Raw genomic sequence first — 20,957 nt, 5'->3', positions numbered from 1 at the left:
AACCCCCCCCTCTATTTACATGAAATGGTTTGGTCCATTCGCAACGCCAAAGCGAACGGCGAACGGCTAAATCGCCATAGCTCGGTAAGTACTTGTCCGATTAATATGAAACCTTGAAAAGGCACATCCTCGGGTCCCCAGCAATATACCTGGCAAGTTTAAAGTATATCGGACCCGTGGTTGTCGAGAAACAGCGGTCACAGACAAACATACACACATACACACATACACACATACACACATACACACATACACACATACACACAGAGATTAATGGAATTATAGATAGATGCAGCATCGGGTGCAGACTTTTAGATCTTTGCTCCATCGCCCTTTGTTTTGTTTTGTGATCATGACAATCAAAAACTGTTTTTTCGGTAAGTTATGGCCTTGCCGATTGGACACAGAGTGTCTTGTGGACCTCTAATTCGACCAATCATGTTGTTGCTATGCAAGACTAAACATGTTTTGTGTGTGCCAGAGTTTGGCAGCATGCTGTCGGGAAAACCAGGTGGAAAGCATCCTTTTGAAAACGTTTAAGAAGAAATAGCCGTTTCGTGAATTTTTTCTTTTATTACAGTGACGATTAGACTTGCTAAACCAAATTGACTTGGTGAGGATTTGTAAAATAATCATTCCAAATTATTCTACCCACTCACAATTTTCATATATTAGAATATAAGACCCGTCGCTTCTTTGTGTACGAGTATTTCGGGAATACCAATCTTTGTGTATTTGCTAAAAAAAACAAAAAAACTTGTTTCTCAACTCTGTGTTTGCCTCAAAATCTTGTGTCCCGAACCCATCTATCTCTGTACCCACCTTTCCCAGTCGAACCCAGCTGCTCCAGGATTATGTGTCCTTCTCTCCTGACAAGGTGGAGAAGTTTTTGTGAAACCTCGACTCTGATTCTGCAACTGGACCAGACGGCATCAGCCCACGAGTCCTAAAATCCTGCTCTGCCGCTCTATCTCACCTTCTCTCTGTTCTCTTCACCCTCTCTTTTGCTCAAGGTCATCTGCCATCAGCTTGGAAATCAGCCACCATTACTGCTTTAGACAAAAAGGTGCTAAAACAGATACTTGCAACTACAGACCAATCAGCTTGCTCCCAATAATCAGCAAGGTCATGGAATCGATCATTGCTTCTGACATCAAATCCTTCCTCTTCTCCAATGGTTTGATCGAGGATCATCAATTTGAATTCAGACCAGGTCATTCTACTCTGGACATGCTGCTTCTGTTGTCTCAACAATGGATGGAGGTCCTTAATGCCAAACAGGAAATCAGAGCTGTCTCCCTTGACATATCTCGTGCCTTTGATACGGTCTGGCACCCCACCCTGCTCTCCAAACTCTCCTCCCACGGTATCCATGGAAATCTCCACACAAATGGCTTGCGGACTTCCTCTCTGGTCGAAGTCAACATGTGGCACTGAATGGATTTCTCTCATCTCCCCTTCCAGTTCAGGCTGGAGTTCCCCAAGGCAGTGTTCTTGGCCCTGTACTTTTTCTGGTCTAAATCAATGATCTCTCCAACTCTCTGGAAAATCCTCTCTATCTCTTTGCTGATGACTCCACTCTCTGCCGCTCCATACCTCCTCCCTCAGATCGGCAGTCTGCAGCCTCCTCACTCTGCAGACCTGGACAAAATCACAGACTGGTCAAACAAGTGGAACATGTCTTTCAATCCTGACAAATCTCACACTCGCTACGTCTCTCCAAAAAGATAGTCTGGAAAACCCTCCCATTTACTTTCTGAACAATCCTCTCCAAGAAGTTCTGTCACTCAAGCTTTTGGGTCTCACTATCTCCCATGATCTTTCCTGGGAAAACCACATTTCCAAGCTGGCCTCCAAAACCAGTCGCCGACAGGGCATCATCCATCATGCGAAGTCCTTCCTTGGCACACCTGACCTCCTCACCACATACAAGGCTTTCATCCGCAGCTCAATGGAATACTGTTCTCCCTTCTAGGTTGGTGCTCCTTCCTCACACCTAGCTCAGCTTCACGCTGTCGAAACCGAAGCTTTCAGAATCATTGGAATCTCCTGCGATGAAGCTAACTCCGAGGGCCTTTCACTCACTCACTGCAGGCAGGTTGGTGGTCTTTGTCTTCCACCGACTCCTCTCCGGCCTAGCTCCCCCAGCTCTGTCTGTGCTCTGTCCCCCAAATATTCCTGCAGGTCACACAAGAGCTGCCTGCAACCCTCTTATGGTTAAACTGCCAAAATCAAGACTCTCTATTCACCTCACTCTTTCATTCCTCTTTTCTCCCGCCTCTGGAACAAACTCCCTCACTCTATTCAATCCCACTCCTCCCTCCAGGTCTTTAAAACAGCTGTTCACCACCATCTCTTGTCTTCCCCCATTGATCTTTTCTACCCCCGTTAATTCACCCCAGATCCACTTTTTTGAAATTCCGACTTCTTTCCTGGATGTCCGAGCAATGTCCATGTGTTTTATACCTCTCCCCCCCCCCCCCCACCCCCCTTCCCATTCCCCCCGCCCCAAGCCCTCTACCTCCCACCCCAAGCCCTCTACCTCCCACAGATCTCCCGATGTCCCTGTTCTCTACTGTTGTGCTTGTGTGCTTCTCTCTCTCCCCCCATCTTTATCTTGTGTTTTATGTGTGTTTGTCTTTTTGTGATTAATGTTAGCTCTTGCACGAGCCTCTGTTGTATACATCAAAATAATAAAAGTTGTTTTCAACGGGAAAAAAAAAATTCTGCGGTGTCTTGATACTGTCGTAGCTATATACTCAGGGAGCAAGGAGTGAGTGAGTGAGTGGGGGAGGGGGGGGGGGGGGGGGGTTAATGGGATATTCATCACAACCTTTTTAGATGCTGAATTGTGAATAATATACAACACCACGAAGAGGAAGATCAAAATAAAAACAATGAGAACATCAATGGCGGAATTTTGAATACCCACACACCCCTCTTCCAAGTCCCATCCATGCCCTTTTTCCTTCCCGAAATGTCAATCTCCTTCCTTCTATCTCCCATCTTCCATTCTTTAAAATCAGATTGTCACAATTTAAAATTTGACTAATGTCAAAGGGAGGCGCAAAGCGCCCCTCCCTTTATAGAAGGGATCGTTTCTCTGTATGCAGCTTTAACATGGGGACTGAAAATACGTTTCTCGGCTTCTACTGGACGAAATTGGCTGCAAATTTCAAAAGCTAATGCCATGTACGTTGAGCTAATATGTTCCAAATTTCAGCAACGTCCATTTATGCATTCTTGAGTTGTATTTAGAAAACCCTCAATCACGTTGGTGTCTGTCTGTCCGTCCCTCCGTCTGCCCACCCAAAATGTGTTGGCGCTCATATCTCAAGGGCTATACATTGCAACTGGCTGAAACTTGGAATATACCTCGGCCAATAGGTCTAGTTAATGGCTTTCAAAACAAATTCCACCTAAGTGCTATCGTTTTTGCTTTAAAATTAAATATATATAAATATATTTTTTAAAATACATACTTTATAACTCTTCAGCATGTTATTGCGCAAATCTAACGTGCTGGCTTAATGGCCTAATGCATAAGGCATCAGACTCCCAAGATATATATATATATATATATATATATATATATATATATATATATATATATATATATATATATATGAGAGTGGGGGAGGGAGGGGGCAAGAGGGGGGATTTGAATGGGATGGGAGATGGGGGAGATTTGGAGGGGAGGAGTGGGGGGGGGAGGGGCGAGGGGGAGTCTAGGAGGGGAGGTTGCAGGAGAAGTATATGGAGAAGAGGAAGAAGTTGTTTCTTGGGTTTGTTGATCTGGAGAAAGCATTCGATAGGGTACCACGCAAAGTATTGACATGGGCATTGAGGAAGTTAGGAGTGGAGGAATGGTTGATCAGAGTCGTGATGGCAATGTACAAAAGAGCGCGCACAGCTGTAAGGACGAAGGACGGGAACAGTGGTGAGTTTGAGGTGAAGGTGGGAGTGCATCAGGGGTCGGTACTAAGTCCACTACTATTTGTAGCTGTGATGGAGGTGCTGGCTCAGAACGTAAAGGAGGGTTTACCGTGGGATTTGTTGTATGCAGATGATCTGGTGTTGATTGAGGAAAGTATGGATGGACTGAAGGAAAAGATGAACACGTAGAAGGAATGTATGGAGTCAAAAGGTCTGAAGGTGAATATCGGAAAGACGAAGGTGATGGCAAGTGGTAAAGCATGTGATGAGGTGGAAAGAACTGGGAAGTGGCCCTGTGCTGTGTGTAGGAAGGGTGTCGGAGTGAACTCCATTCAATGTACAATGTGCGCTGAGTGGGTTCATCAAAAATGTAGTGGTCTGAGAGGGTCATTAACCAGTGTGGCAGCTACATTCAAATGTAAGGTGTGCACAGAGGGAGCTGCAGATGGAGGAAATGTTGAGTTGGATCTTGGAGACGGCGTGAAGCTGGAAGGTGTGAAAACATTTTGCTACCTCGGAGACATGCTGAATGGAGAAGGTGGATCAGACTCGGCAACGGTTGCTCGAGTGAGATGTGCATGGAAGAAGTTTCGGGAACTGAGTGGCGTGCTGATGATGAGTGGAGTGTCGTTGAAGCTGAAGGGAAAGGTGTATGCTGCATGTGTGAGAAGTGTTATGATTTATGGGAGCGAGACATGGGTAATGAACGTAGAGCAGCAACGAAGGTTGGAAAGGGTGGAAATGCGAATGGTTCGGTGGATGTGTGGAGTATCGTTGAGAGAGAGGAAGACAAATGATGAATTGCGAAAGATGATGGGAATAGAGCCTGTGATTGATGCTGTGAAGAGGAACAGGTTGAGATGGTTTGGTCATTTGTTGAGGAAGGATGAAAGTGACTGGTTGAGAAGAGTGATGGAAATGAATGTAGAAGGAAGCAGAGGACGGGGAAGACCGAGAAAGACTTGGCTAAAGATGGTGGAAGAAGAAATGCGGGCAAGGGGGTTAACAAGGAGAGATGCAGAAAATAGGGCAAAATGGAGAAGATTGTCATGGGGACCGCAAGGCTAACCCCCGCTCTAGCAGGGAAAATGGCCTTTAAAATGCATGTTGTTGTTGTTGTGTGTATATATATATATATATATATATATATATATATATATATATATATATATATATATATATATATATATACATACATACATACATACATACATACATACATACATACATACATACATAATATTTGCCTACGTGGTGTTGTTAGCTTGGTTAAGGTTATTTATTTATTTAACTTTGTCAGGCAAAACGCATCTCACTATACGAGATCGGTGCCGGTGATTATATAAGCATCTCGCTATACGAGGTGTGTGTGGTTGTGGTTGTGGTTGTGGTTGTGGTTTTTTTTTGTTATATAAATTGAACGAAACTGTTAGCTGAAGGAGCAAAAGGATGTCATTGTCTTGCAGATGCATAGCCTGGTACTTCGTAAGCAGTTTGTGAGTGTAACTTCCATGGGATAGGGTGTCACTGCACTGCATCAGAGTCCACTGCACCTGCCATCCATTTTTAAAATTCCCTCTATATGATGGATACAGATTGTGTGCATCATATTCCTGTCAGGAAGTGATTCATTGTTACCCGGCAACGCCGGGTACTTTTGCTTGTATTATATATATAAATATACAGATATACACACTTCATACCCCTTAAAAAAAAAATTGTTTTTAAAATTCTAACATGCCGGCTAAATGGCCTAATGGATAAAGCACCAGACTCCCAAGCTGCAGATTGTGGGTTTGAATCCTGTGTGGAGGTTGAATATTTTTTTCCCCTTACTTTTTCCAAGTCTTTTATGTCGTCTTGGATAAAGTCTTGTACGATGAACAAATGCATTTTGTTTGTATTTAAAATGTTTCGGGTAAAATGCCAGGGGCATAGAAAAGGTCCCTTTATATAAGGGTATGTGCCATGTGGCAAAGTAGAGAAAAGAAGGGACATCAAATTTTCAAGAAACCTGTGTTTTGAGCATATGGAGAACACTTTAATAAAACTTGCTCTTTTCTGTTTAGCTTCTGTTTAGCTGTTCTGTTTAGCTTATGTTTTCTGTTTAATACAAAAAATATTTGTTTAGCTGCTGTTTTTGTCCAGTTTAGTTTGAGTATAAAGTGGATGTGGATGGGCTTTGCATTTTGAGATGCTTTCTATCCTTTATTTGTGGTGGTTACTCACAGTTGCATAATTGCAATTTGATGGCATGCAACGCTTTTTTATTGTCCAATATTGGTGTGTGTGATTTCTTCAGTTTAATTATCACATTTTAGTGAATCAAGCAAACATTTGTGGAAATAAATTCCTTTTTATTTTTTTTATTTCTAGATCTGTGACTGAGAAGTGCCTTTTTAATTTGACACAGAAATATGGTGAGCAAGGTAAGACTTAAAAAAAAAAAGTCAGCTCTTCCCTTCCCCTTCCCCCCCCCCTCCCCCCCACCCCACCCATCCCTCTCCACCCCTCCCTCCAGATGTGTTTACTGATTCTGAATGGCTTGCCCGTTGACATGATTGGCTGGATTTTCATGCTTGCACTTGTGGCTAATGTCCCATTCTTGAAAAATAACGTGTTATGTAATTTGTCTGCTGTCCAATTCTCAAACTGCAAATAATTTTCCATTTTCATCCCGCTTTCCCGTGGATGTGCCGACAGGTGAAGCTGCTAAGTTTGCTTCTGCTCTTGGAGCTGTGCCCAAAAAACATGAGACTGACACTGTTTCACAAGTTTCCTGCCCCACTGACAAGCCGTCAAACCTCAACCAATCTCAGTTGACTGCGACATGGCCTCAGTCTCCCACACAGCACACAAGGGAGGCCATACGTATGTCCTGGCCTAGTTTCTCCAATGGTTGTACTGAGTAGAGTGTGAAAGACTCCTGTTTTCTCAAAATGCGAGTTTTGGATTTGTGTGGATGGTTTTTCTTCACAAGCCTTGCAGCTAAGGTCTTATTTGTTTTCCCCAAAACCAAGGAATGGATGTAATTGCTTTGCCTGCGACAATCCCAACAATTATTTGAAGATTTGTAACGTTTAAAAGGTTTACATAGAATGTGAAGTGTAAAAGGGAACTCTGCCCATGTTGGGAATATAGGCATTCTTTATTCTTGGAGGAATGTCATTAGGTTCCCAAGTCGAAGTTGGCCTTTCACATTGGATAGCATTGCGCATTACTTGTAACTTGGACCAAAGTAGATCGACTTTGTTTTGCAGAGGATGTTATGCATATGTTTGGCGTACCACCATTGAGGGATGAGGAAGAGGAGGGAGAGAAGGATTTTGAGAGGATGTTCCAGAAGCAATCTGGTGGGAGTGAGTGTAGCCTTTGCATGCATTTCATATGAAAGCTTTAAAATTTGTTTATTGTTTGCGTGTTTTGCATTCCCTCTTGCTCCTGCTAGCGGGAGAAATGTGGTTTCATTGAAATTGGATTACAATTTCTTGTGACAAGGTGAACGTATTGTTTGTTTGTTTGCAGAAATCGCTCCTATTAAAATGTTACTGACATTTGTTTCTAGGGTACCGCATGTGTTTCTGGGTTTTGTAATTCGGGCCAACTAAGGCCGATTCCAACATTGTTGCTTTGCATACTGTGTGTACAGCAGATGCTCCTGTACAGAATAGTGGGTCATTTTGTCCACCACGTCTCCCAGTGATGGCACCTCCCTTTGCTGTGTTTGTGGATAAGGACCAAGAAAATGAGTAAGTGGTAATCTTTTGGATTTGCCATCATTTTCAAATAAATATGAATTGTTGCAGGTGTTGCTTGATAACACCTTTTTGAAGGATCCTGTTCTTGAAAAAATTGTTCAGCCTTGGTGGTTGGGCGCACACACCACTCAACCCTGTACCTTTCACCATAAAAACCAGGTTTGTGGTTTGCTATGTACACCAACAGCACACTGCCAGCTGTCTTTGCAGAGTTAAAAAAAAATTCACGTGATTTCAGGTTCTCAGAAGAGCAATGGAACTGAGCGTTAGAAATTGAATGTTGGGGGCAGTGGGGCTACCAGTTGGACACAAGCAAAGGAATAAATTAACAGTAAGAGAGAAGGTGAGGAAATAAAGTAACATGAAAGTAAGAGGGTTGGGTGAGATAGGGTAAATGATGGTGGTGAAGATGAGCTTAATAGAGGAGAGCGAGAGATAAGGGAGGGAGATAGCGAGCGACAACAAGGGAGGGAGATAGCGAGAGACAACAAGGGAGGGAGATAGCGAGAGACAACAAGGGAGGGATATAGCGAGAGACAACAAGGGAGGGAGACGGACAGAAAGAGAGCGGGGAAGGGAGACGGACAGAGAGAGAGAGAGAGAACGGGGGAGGGAGACAGAGAGAGAGAGAGAGAACGGGGGAGGGAGACAGACAGAGAGAGAGAAAACGGGGGAGGGAGACAGAGAGAGGAGAAGGAGGGAGACAGACAGAGAGTGAAGGAGAGTGAAGGAGAGTGAAGGAGGGGGAGGGAGACACAGAAAGTGAAAGAGGGGGAGCGAGCGAGCGAGCGAGGGAGAGAGAGAGTGAAGGAGGGGGAGGCAGAGAAATTCTGGGTGGGTTGACTCTGTCAGTCTGTCAGAGAATCCCCTTCACAAGCAGGGAAGTGATACGTAGCAAACCTGCCCTAAATGGGGTTTGATGCACCTCTCTGCTTGTATCAAATGTCCCATATTTTCTTCACCATCATTCAAGTCTCGCCAATGAATTGTTTTTTTTTTTTTGTTTTTTTTTTAAGTGCTGTTTTCTAACCCCTTATTTGATTTTATACTTTGACTTTACCTGTTACTGAGTTGAACTCTTCAGTGATGTCCATTGCATTGTTCTTTCCTCTAGGCCGGTTACTCAATGCCCACGGTCTCCCACTTCTCGTAAACCACTGAGCATAGTGGATTCTATCAAAGCTGAAGGCTCTGAAGAAGAATGTAAAAACGGAGTAAGTGTTTTTTTTTTTGTATACTGTACAAGGTCAAGGCTGATGGAAGAGCGAGTATACTGAAGGGATGAGGATGCAACAGAACAAAAGGTACAGAAGAGAGAGAGGGGTGAAACACCCACAGCAGAGTTGAAGGGCAGCATAGAGGGAGACAAACAATCGATATGTGGAGGAATGAGGGGGTGGTGGGGGGGGGGGGGGTAAGGGAGTCACATGGGGTGGATAAGATGGATACAGAAGCAAACTCTCAGGAAGAAAAAACTGAAAATTTCGAAGGAGTTGGGCGTAAGTGATGGAAGGAGAGAGAGGGGGGTTAACAGTGGTGCAAAAGATAATGGTTTTGGAAGGAGATGATGTGAGGTGGTGGTCAACGGTTGTTTTTTGAAACGTTTCGCATCACGAGTGCTACATAACGGGTGTACCTTTCCCCCATTCCCCTCCCCCCCCCAAACCCATTGCGGTTGTGCACGCATTCGGGGGGAAAAAAAGGTAAAATGTTTTGCAACACCCCTTTTATATATATATAGCGTCTACTGTACCTGGGCATATATATGGGTATATATATATTAATGTTTTCGGGGGGGAAGGGGGGCGGTACAAAAGGCAGAACACACAAACTCTTTGGTTGTTCTCTCGGTCTCAGCCTGTTGTATGGGGAAATTTGTTGCCTGTTATCACACAAGTTTTTTATTCGGACAATTTGCCCCCTCCCCCTTCCCCCCTCCCTCCAAACCACCCCTCTCCCAAACCCCCCCTCCACTTCCGCCCCCCCTCTGGTTCCCCCCCCCCATTTTATCCCCCCCGAAAACCGCCCCCCTCCCGCATTCCCCTTTACCGCATAGGGCCACATGTGATGATCTTGATGTTATGGCAATTTTATTTTATCTTAAAAATTTTTGCTTTAATATATTTACAGTTTTAATTTAATTTACAATTTAATTGTTTACAAGTTTAACTTTTAATTAAATGTAATGATTGTTCCTGATTTTCTAAACACTTAAGTTATAATCCAGCATTGCTTACAGGATTATTTTGAACCATTAATATGCGGTTGATTTTTGAATTTGGTCAGTAACGTCTCCGTTCACGAGAGCGGTGTGATACGGTTTAATTGGCTGTCCAGCTTTGCCCACCCCACTTTGCATATACCCCGCCCACTTTGCATATAAGGGGATGTTGAGATGATTTTATCACTCTTGAGGAAGATTAACGGAGGCGTGTGGCTTTGTCACATGTTGTTAATCGAAACGTTGAGTCATTGTTTGTTCAATTAAAGGTTGGAGATCTTACCATGGAGTCATATATATATATATATATATTGTTGTGGATTTGAGAATGGTGTTGTGTTTTTTTTATTATTGTTGTAAGTGTAATGAATTGTTGTAAAATATCACCCTCCATGTTGTGTGTAAAGGTCAAAGGTCGTCCCTTAGTTAGGCCATATACAATCACGTAGCAAATCATAGATCTCCCTGTTCAGTAGTTATCTCCTTATTATGTGTATTAGTTTAAGGCTCTGTTCCCACTAGTTGACACTGCATTGCACCAAATGAAATAAGGTAGAATCCCCTTTCAACTGCCACCAAAACGCAATTGCCGGCAGCGTTCGCTGCCCTTTGGCTGGGGCTCGCTCGAATCGCCCCAAAACCTCCATTACGCACGCGGTCAAGTTGGGAAAGAAAGGCGTGTCTCCACCTCGTCATCAGAGGGTGGGGCCAGGAGAGCCCCTACAACCAACCAAGCACGAGGGGTTTGGCTTGAGAGGGCGGAGGAAGAACGTTCGGGGAGGTTAGAGGGTGTGGCCGATATAACCCGCGGCGGGACGCCCCCACCTCAGATGAGTCCTGGGAGAGCACGCGACGTCCCCACGGCGGCATGAAGAGACGATTGAGGAAAGAGAGAGACGTGAGGGGGTGCCTGTATTGCGGCAATAGGCCGAGACCCTTTAGGCCCTATTGCCGGCCGGTGAGACGCGAGGCCGTTTTTGCCGGGTTTTCGCCTCGAGCCTGGAGCGTGAACCGCGAGCGTGGACCTCAACGCCTGAACCATCTGCCCCGGACCTTCCTCCCGGACCACCTGCCTGGACCCTTCGCTCCACCCATTCCTGCCATAACATCCTTTTGTGTACGTGAGTTTGTTCTGTGTGTCTTGTCCCTGGGAATAAGTTAAGCCTGTTTAGATAAGTTAATATTTGCACTGTGTCTCCTTCCATTCTTTCTGTCTTTATTTTATTATCCTTCCTTCTCCTTGGTTTCTTTGGTCTTGTAAATAGTAGAAATAAATCATATTTGTATTTCCTACCTTGGTTCTTCTTCTTCTTCTTGACATCCGTTCGTCTTTGTCTTTTCCCCATTGAAAACCTGTGGCACGATTTGGGCAACGTTCAAGAATCGGGTCTAGTCCTTGTTAATAGTTCGTGCCGCGGTTGCTAAAACCGCTCGGCAATTAACATCTGTCCGCGGTACGAACGGGGCTGTGCACCTGCCTTTCCGGAGGTAGCTGTGCAGCGTCAGGGACCCCGTCGGTCAGTCAAAGATGAGGGGATTAATCCCCCCTCGGTAAGGGGAACAGAGGCCGACGTTGGGTTCCGTAACAATATATATATATATATATATATATATATATATATATATATATATATATATATATATATATATATATATATATATATATATATATATATATATATATATATATATATATAACTGTGAGAAATAGTAGAAACTCCACAGTACGAGCAGGGCGTCTCATTTGCATTGAATAAATAATCGGGAGATTGAATAAGACGCGGACGTGGCTTCAGGGCTTCGATCTTTAATTCGACAAGCTTTCGACCAACAAAGGTCTTCTTCTGAGTCTACAAAAACAGCAGGTATGTATATCAGTCAAGTATGTGTAGTGATATGTGTGTAAGATGTGTGATATGTGTAGAAAATGCATACAGAAGGAAGAGCCACGCCAAAGCTCACTCACCGGCCCCAAGTTCAACGGAAGTGAAGCGCAGCTTACAGTTACGGTTTGCGTTACATTTCCGGTGCACGTGCATATACAAATATAGGGATACATACATACATAAACATACAAGCATATATTCATATGCCATTTATATTCGTATAATATATTTATATATTTATATAAATGACATACAAAGGTAGAAATCATTCACCCATTCATTCATTCTACCTTTGTATGTCATTTATATAAATATATAAATATATTATATGAATATAAATGGCATATGAATATATGCTTGTATGTTTATGTATGTATGTATCCCAATATTTGTATATGCACGTGCACCGGAAATGTAACGCAAACCGTAACTGTAAGCTGCGCTTCATTTCCGTTGAACTTGGGGCCGGTGAGTGAGATTTGGCGTGGCTCTTCCTTCTGTATGCATTTTCTACACATACCACACATCTTACACACATATCACTACACATACTTGACTGATATACATGCCTGCTGTTTTTGTAGACTCAGAAGAAGACCTTTGTTGGTCGAAAGCTTGTCGAATTAAAGATCGAAGCCCTGAAGCTACGTCCGCGTCTTATTCAATCTCCCGATTATATATGTATATATATATATATATATATATATATATATGTACACACACACATACATACATACATACAGTCACATGAAAAAGTAAGTACACCCCATGTAAAGTTTTGACTTTTTCAACATATTTCAACATACAGCTTTTTGATTTTCATTTCAACAATATTGATAGATAAAGGTGATATAATACAACAAATATCATGAAACATTTACATTTTGTAGTCCATTGTATAATTTAAATAAACATAAATGCAAATTTTGCATGTGGAAAAAGTAAGTACACCCCTACATTTATCACTACTTCAAATACCTAAAATTAGAATCAGGTGCACCAGCTCAGGTGCAAATGATTAGAACATTGTTAGAGAGGATCTTGGAGGAACCTGTCTTATTTAAACCTGACATTTAGTTTGGTTTGCTCTTTGTTGTTGAAGTGTGCGGCGTCACCATGCCTAGATCAAAAGAGCTCTCTGAGGCCTTCAGAAAGAAGGTTATAGATGCCGACGAGTCTGGGAAGGGATTTAAAAAGATCTCCAAACAATTTGAAATCAATCATTCGACTGTCCGGAAGATCATCTACAAGTGGAGAAGATTCCAAACAACTGCCAACTTGTTCAGGCCAGGCCGCCCCAGCAAGTTCAGCCCGAGAGCAGACCGCAAGATGCTGAAAGAAGTCTCGAAGAACCCCAGAATGTCATCACGGGACCTACAGGTAGCTCTTGCCACTTTTGATGTCAAAGTGCACGAGTCTACCATTAGAAAGAGGCTGCACAAATTTGATCTACATGGGAGGTGTGCCAGGGGGAAACCTTTGCTGTCCAGAAAGAACATCAGGGCAAGACTAAAGTTTGCCAATGAACACCTAGGCAAAGACCAGCACTTCTGGAACAATTTGCTCTGGACAGATGAGTCAAAGGTAGAGCTATTTGGCCACAGGACCAGAAGACATGTTTGGCAAAAACCAAAGACAGCATTTGACCACAAGAACCTGATACCAACTGCAAAGCATGGTGGTTGAAATATTATGGTTTGGGGCAGCTTTGCTGCATCAGGGCCTGTGCAGCTCACCATCATAGAATCCACTATGAATTCTTCATTGTACCAGAGCGTGCTTGAGGATAATGTGAGGCCATCTGTCGGAAAGTTAACGCTCAAGCGAAGGTGGACCTTGCAACATGACAATGACCCTAAACATACCAGTAAATACACCAAGGAATGGCTGAAAAGAAAGAAATGGAGGGTTCTGGAATGGCCAAGTCAAAGCCCGAATCTAAATCCCATCGAGATGTTGTGGGGGGATTTGAAACGAGCTGTGCATGCAAGAAACCCCTCAAACATCGCACAGCTGAAAGAATTCTGCATGGAGGAGTGGGCAAAAATTTCTCCCAGCCGATGTCAGAGACTGGTAGACAGTTATAAGAAACGCCTACTTGATGTTGTTTCTGCCAAAGGGGGCAATACCACCTATTAGAGCCAAGGGTGTACTTACTTTTTCCACATGCGAAATTTGCATTTATGTTTATTTAAATTATATAATTGATTGCAAAATGTAAATGTTTCATGATATTTGTTATATTATATCACCTTTATCTATCAATATTGTTGAAATGAAGATCAAATAGCTGTATGTTAAAATATGTTGAAAAAGTCAAAACTTTACATGGGGTGTACTTACTTTTTCACGTGACTGTATATATATATATGTATATATATATATATATATATATATATATATATATATATATATATATATATATATATATATATATATATATAGTTGTGGTTTTGCGAATCGAGGATGCCCCCCCTCGTAGGTAGTTTCACCACAACATGTAGCCTCGCTTTAGTTCAGTCATTTCTTATTAAATGTTAGCTTAGTCTCCTTTCCGGTGTTAGTATGCGTTGAGCAGGCCAGTAAGTGTATATTTATATTATTGTAGTTGTGCCATAAAGGCAAACTCACGGTAGTTAAATTGCACGACAACATGTAGCCTGCATTAGTCAGTTATTGTCCCCCGTCGCACCGCGGAGCGAAAGGGGGACTATGGTTTGTCCGTGCGTGCGTGCGTGCGTAAGCGAAGGACCCAATTCGAATTTGGTGTGTGGGTGCAACCCACGTCAATATCCAAGATGGCCGCCGCCATGTATGTCTGAATCTTGTGAGCTGAATATCTTGAAAAATAAGCGAAGTACCAGCTTCTAATCTGGTGTGTGGGTGTATCTAGGCATAAGGAAGAACGCTGTTTAAAATTGGGTCGCCACGTCAAAATCCAAGATGGCCGCCGCCATGTATGTCTGAACCTTGTGAGATGAATATCTTGGAAAAATAAGCGAAGTACCAACTTCTAATTTGGTGTGTGGGTGTATCTCGGCATAAGGAAGAACGCTATTGAAAATGGGGTCGCCACGTCAAAATCCAAGATGGCCGCCTTGCGTCTTCCACTTTGTCAACTCGCATCACTTCACCGGCGGGGGACCTAGGCGTAACACTTGTTTTCTATTGAATGTACAGATTAGCCCTTCCCCATTGTGTAGTAAAAAAAGACCAATATGCGTTGAGTAGGCAGGATGTTCGTTGGTTAAACGCAGGGCCATTAAGACGTGCAGAGAGGTGTGGCCAACACCACAGGCCCACGTGACTTATGGACAGTAAAACCTTCCCTGAACGAATGAGGGAAGGAGGAATGTAACCTTCATTGGGGGAGGGGAGATCGAAGGCCAGCACGTGACCAAAAGCGGCTAATGGGAGGTTGTTTGAAGGGCGTGGGGAAGCCTGATATCAGCCGATGCTCAGCGCAGTCGCAGTGTCAATCTCTTTTCGCTGGGACATCACAGAGGACACACCTGGATTCTCTTGCTCTCTTTTGCCCTGGGATTTCGCCACTTGGAGAGCACACCTGCGCTCTTGCCTCCTTTCGTCACGTCCTCCTGCTCTGTTCCCTTTGTGCCTCGTGGACGACACGATCTCTCTTGCTTTTGGGACCTTTCACGGAGGACACACCTGGACTTGCTTGCCTTTTCGGTTCTTCCTCCACCAGACGACACGTGTTCGCCCTTTGCTTTGTCTTCTGGATAAACACTAAGTTTCTGCGCCGTCTGGCTGACCCACATGCGTTGGCAATTTCCACTTGTCTGACTTGCGTGGAATCTACCTGGTCCAGGCTGCACGTGGGGACCGGGCTGCGAAGACCGGCAAGGTCACCATGGTCACCAGCAAGGACTCCCAAGGACGTACATCGGTACGGACCTTTAACCCCAGCTTTTTGTCCGCGTGTGTGTGTGTGTGTGTGTGTGTGTGTGTGTGTGTGTGTGTGTGTGTGTGTGTGTGTGTGTGTGTGTGTGTGTGTGTGTGTGTGTGTGTGTGTGTGTGTGTGTGTGTGTGTGTGTGTGTGTCAGTGTGAAGGTACTAGTTGGGGTTTATTATTAGGTAAGGAATATTTGGTAAGCTAAATCTTTGTTCTTTTCTCTGTGCCTTGTACAAATAAAAGGCTGTTCATTTTTGTTCTTCATCTTCTACCTGCTCGTTACGTCCTTTCATCAATTTACCTCACACCATCTGAGACCGAATTAGGCTCGAATCGGGTTCATAATCCTTGTTGGGGTAAGGGCCGCTTTCCACACCGTGTGAAAAGCGCTCGGCATTCCAAAAGGTGTGGGAAAGTGAGGGTTCGATCGGAGGGTTTATCCCTTTTTTTTTTTCTTTTTTTTTCTTTTTTTTGTTGTATACAAGATCGAGGCTCGTGAAAGAGCTAACATTAATCACACAAAAAGACAAACCGACACACAAAACACAAAAAACAAGGGGAGCGGCAGACAAGATGGGGAGAGAGGGGGAAGGACACAAAAGAGAGGGGGAAGAGGGGGAAGGACACAAACACAACATTTGAGAGCAGGGACATCGGGAGGACTTGGGGGGGAGGTGGGAGAGGAATAAAACATATGAACACTGCAAGGACTCTGGAGTGAATTACCGGGGGTAGAAAAGATCAAGGTTTTCGATGGGGGAAGATAAGAGATGGTGGTGAACAGCTGTTTTAAAGACCTGGAGGGAGGAGTGGGATTGAAGGGAGTGGGGGAGTTTGTTCCAGAGGCGGGAGAAAAGGGGAATGAAAGAGTGAAGGTGAGCAGAGAGCCTAGTACCATCTCGACCTCCTTTTACCGTAACAAATTGGTATTCAGGAGTGGGAAGTCGAGTGAACGCGACCCCTCTCTCGGTCGTGCCCTCTCGCCCTCAACCCGCAACAATATATATACATATATACAATATACATACATATACACACACACACACACACACACACACGCGGCACAGATCGAGTCTCACTCCAGCAATTGCTGCACAACCTGTTAGCAACAAGTGTCGCCTGCCACGCTGACACATTGTATCTGCCCTGCTCATCGACAATTAGGAGGTTTACAGTCAGGAACATGAAATTTAACTAAAGAAGCACACTAACCCAATGACATGGTGCTGACATGTGCATAAATTATACCAACACATCACCTCCAAACTCGGAGGCATCCGTGTGGTCCTCAAGTCTTTGCAGACTGAGATTAAAGCTCTATGGTCACAAATAGACAAAGGCAGAGATGTCGATCTAGATTTTGCTTCATTTTGGGCCTTATGATTGTGCCGGCCACCTTGTATCGGAAGAATGGACGCGACAAAAAGCTGGAATTCATCCGAGTTGCTTTAATCAAACCAAACACTCAGGCACTCTGAAAAGCCCGTTTATCGGGCAGCAATATATATACATATTATCCCGGAGCGTTTGCCCAGGAAAGGCGAGAGGGGGCGTGGCCCAGCGTCCTGGCTGCGGCCTGGCAAGTTGCCCGGGCGTCCCGACCGAGGCCTGGCAAGTTGAGCGCGGGCCTGCCCGGGCGTCCTGGACGAGCCCGGCATGGTGATCGCTCCGCGTCCTTGATAGGTGCAAGGCGATTGTGAAAACCCAGCGGTAGCCGCTACACACGTCCCCCCAGAATCGACTTGCACCGGCAGGGTCAATTTGAGTGGGGTCCTGATGACCCGGCCGAAGCGACCCCTGGCGGGTCGTGGGAGGGGGTCCGGTGTGGTGGTGGGCGGTCGAGTGGGGGGCACCGTGGACGGGGGGCGGCCTCGCCGCGGCGGAAGGGCCACCCGTGGTGGGTGGTCGACGTCCACGTGCGCCGGCTTGAGGCGGTCCACCGCAATCCGGTCCGACCTGCCGCCGATGTCGATGACGAACGACTTGTCGTCCCGTCGCAGCACCCGGAAGGGCCCGTCGTACGGCGGCCGGAGTGGCCCCCGATGTGCGTCGTGACGCACAAAAACATACTCCGCTGTGCGAAGTGCTGGGGGGACGTAGGACTGGGGGTCACCGTGGTGGGATGTTGGCACGGGGGCAAACCGTCGGGCGGCCTCCTGGAGGTCCGAGCGCTGGTGAGCTGCGGACCAGGGACTGGTAGCGTCGGGCACGAATTCGCCCGGGACGCGTAGCGCCTGGCCATAGACCAGCTCGGCGGTGGATGCCTGGAGGTCCTCCTTGGGGGCCGTGCGGAGGCCCAAAAGGACCCACGGCAGCCGGTCGGCCCAACCGCCGTCTTGAAGGCCGGCCATGAGCGCGGCCTTCATGGAGCGGTGGAATCGCTCGCACAACCCGTTTGCTTGGGGGTGGTAGGCCGTAGTACGGTGGAGCTTGACCCCCAGGTTGCGGGCGACCGCGCCCCACAGCTCGGAGGTGAACTGTGGTCCGCGGTCTGACGAGATGTCCGCCGGTGCGCCGAAGCGGGCGACCCAGGTGGCGATGAAAGCCTGCGCCACTTCGGCGGTGGTGGTGGAGACGAGGGGAACAGCCTCCGGCCACCTGGTGGTCCTGTCCACCATGGTGAGCAGGTGTGTGAACCCCCGTGACGGGGAGAGGGGGCCCACCAGATCCACGTTGACGTGGTCGAAACGTCGTTCGGGCACGGTGAAAGGTGCCAGCGGGGCCTGGGTGTGTCGGTGGACCTTGGCCCGTTGGCAGGCCGTGCAGGTGCTGGTCCAATCGCGGACGTCCCGACGAAGGCTGTGCCAGACGAATCGCGCCGACACCAGCTTCTGGGAAGCTTTCCGGCCCGGGTGGGAAAGGCCGTGGAGGGAGGCGAAGATGCGGCGTTGCCAGGTGACGGGCACGATGGGGCGAGGCTGGCCTTGGGAGACGTCGCAGAGCAGGACAGTGTCCGCGAAGGGGATGTCGGCCAGGCGGAGGCCCGTGTCCACCGCCCGGAGGGCTTGCACCGTGGTGTCGGTGGTTTGGTCCGCCGCCATAAGCGCAAAGTCCATGCCCCGGTGGACCGCGTTCGCGCTGGCCCGGGAAAGACAGTCGGCCACGGCGTTGTTTTTGCCGGCGACGTGCCGGATGTCCGTGGTAAACTCCGACACGGCGGAGAGGTGGCGCTGTTGGCGGGCCGACCACGGCTCCGTGACCTTGGCCATGGCGTAAACCAACGGCTTGTGGTCGACGAACGCCGTGAAAGGTCGGCCCTCCAGGAGGTGGCGGAAATGGCGGACGGCCAGGTGTAGACCGAGGAGCTCCCGGTCAAACGTGCTGTATTTGAGCTCGTTCGGCCGGAGCTGCCGGCTGAAAAAAGCGAGTGGCTGCCAAACCCCGTTCACCCATTGCTCATGTACGGCGACCACCGCGTAGTCGGAGGCATCCGTGGTGAGGGCGATGGGAGCGTTGAGCACCGGGTGAGCGAGCAGTGTTGCGTCGGCGAGGGCCCGCTTTGAGCTTTGGAAGGCCGCATCCATTGCTGCGGACCAGGCGATGTCGTGCTTGGCCGGCTTGCCCCGGAGGGCTTCGTAGAGGGGCCGCATGAGTTGAGCAGCGCGGGGCACGAAGCGGTGATAAAAATTCACCATTCCCAGGAATTCCTGCAGGGCCTTTATGGTGCGGGGACGCGGGAACGTGGTGATGGCCTCGACCTTGGTTGGCAGCGGCACGGCCCCGTTCTTGGTGATGTGGTGGCCCAAAAAATCAACGGCCGTCGTGCCGAAGTGGCATTTGGCCGGGTTGACGATGAGGCCGTGCTCGCTGAGGCGCCCGAACAGTGTTCGCAGGTGGAGGAGGTGCTCGGCCCGGGACGTGCTGGCGACGAGGATGTCGTCCAGGTAAACGTAAAGGAACGGCAGGTCACGCAGCACGCCGTCCATCAAGCGCTGGAATGCCTGAGCCGCGTTCTTGAGACCAAACGGCATCCGCAAGAATTCGAATAAGCCGAACGGCGTGATGACTGCCGTTTTAGGGACGTCGGCCACCCTGACAGGTACCTGGTGATATCCCCATATGAGATCAATTTTCGAAAAAATGACCCGTCCCGCCAGACGGGCGGAGAAGTCTTGGATATGCGGAATCGGGTACCTGTCGGGGGTGGTAGCGTCATTGAGACGGCGGTAGTCGCCACACGGGTGCCATCCACCCCCCGGCTTTGGCACGATGTGCAGTGGCGAGGCCCACGCGCTATCGGAGCGCCGCACGATGCCGAGGTGCTCCAACGCGTCGAATTCGGCCTTCGCCACGGCGAGCTTGGCTTGGTCGAGGCGGCGGGCCCTGGCGTAGACCGGCGGGCCCGTGGTTGGTATGTGGTGCTCGATCCCATGCCGTACTGCGACGGCCGAAAACGTCGGCCGCGTGAGGGCCGGGAACTCCGTGAGCAGGCGAGCAAACTTGTTCGCCGCCGGGACGGCGCATGCCAGCTCGGTCGGCGCGGAGCTGCTCAATGTGCATACCAGGGAGCTGAAGGTTTCGGCGTTGATTAAACGACGCCGTTGGACGTCCACCAGCAGTCCGTGTGCGCAGAGGAAGTCGGCGCCTAGCAGAGCCATGGGCACGTTTGCGGTTACAAACGTCCAAGCAAAGCGTTGGCCGCCGAAGCAAAGGGTGACGTTGCGCGGGCCGAAGGTGCGGATGGTCGATCCGTTGGCCGCAACCAAGGAGGGGCCGCAAACCGCGGACTGCCTGTCCTGGTCAGAGGCGGGTATGACGCTCAGTTGGGCGCCGGTGTCGCACAGGAAGCGCCGTCCGGACGCTTTATCCGTGATGAACAGTAAGTTGCCCGTGTGGCCGGCGCTCATGGCTGGTAATGAACGCCGGCCCGGCCGTTTCCCGGCCTGCCGAAGGTGCACGGGGGTCGGCATGTCCGGGCCTTCTGTCCGAACCTGGCATGATAGTAACACCACGCTTGGTCAGGTGGAGGCCCCGGTCGTCGTGCTGGAGGTGGTCGGCTCGGTGTAGCGGCCGCCAATTGCGTCGGCAGTTCGGTCGTCGACCGTGCCGGGTGCTCGGGCGCCATGGGTGTTGCGTCGGACGGCGGTGGGTCCCATGTCGCCGCTGCGATGCGCTGACCTGCGGCGGAGATCTTGTCGGCTTCTCTGGCAAGGGCCCGGGGATCTGTGATCGTCGTGCTTGCCAGGGCGAGGCGTACCGGGTTAGGCAGCTGACGGAGGAACAGCTCCCGGAACAGGAATGCC

At 47.8% G+C, this 20,957-nt stretch overlaps 1 protein-coding gene across 9 annotated transcripts in view; it reads left to right on the top strand.

The window, feature by feature from the left end:
• LOC137435484 (uncharacterized) overlaps positions 1-20,957 on the top strand; it is a 131,240-nt gene that overhangs the window by 60,224 nt on the left and 50,059 nt on the right. The window contains exons 11-15 of one of the 9 annotated variants that reach the window (XM_068129304.2): positions 6,313-6,356; positions 6,640-6,807; positions 7,197-7,295; positions 7,586-7,685; positions 8,809-8,908. In XM_068129304.2, coding sequence (XP_067985405.2) covers positions 6,313-6,356; positions 6,640-6,807; positions 7,197-7,295; positions 7,586-7,685; positions 8,809-8,908 — 511 coding nt within the window. Of the gene's footprint in view, positions 1-6,312; positions 6,366-6,639; positions 6,808-7,196; positions 7,296-7,585; positions 7,686-8,808; positions 8,909-20,957 lie in introns of all 9 variants that reach the window. The other 8 variants (XM_078784265.1, XM_078784264.1, XM_078784263.1 and 5 more) reach the window with 8 other exon arrangements.

This window comes from Myxine glutinosa, chromosome 9, assembly GCF_964187855.1.
Source record: "Myxine glutinosa chromosome 9, kmMyxGlut1.1, whole genome shotgun sequence".
NCBI lineage: Eukaryota > Metazoa > Chordata > Myxini > Myxiniformes > Myxinidae > Myxine > Myxine glutinosa.
This window is presented reverse-complemented; position numbering and strand designations above follow the sequence as displayed.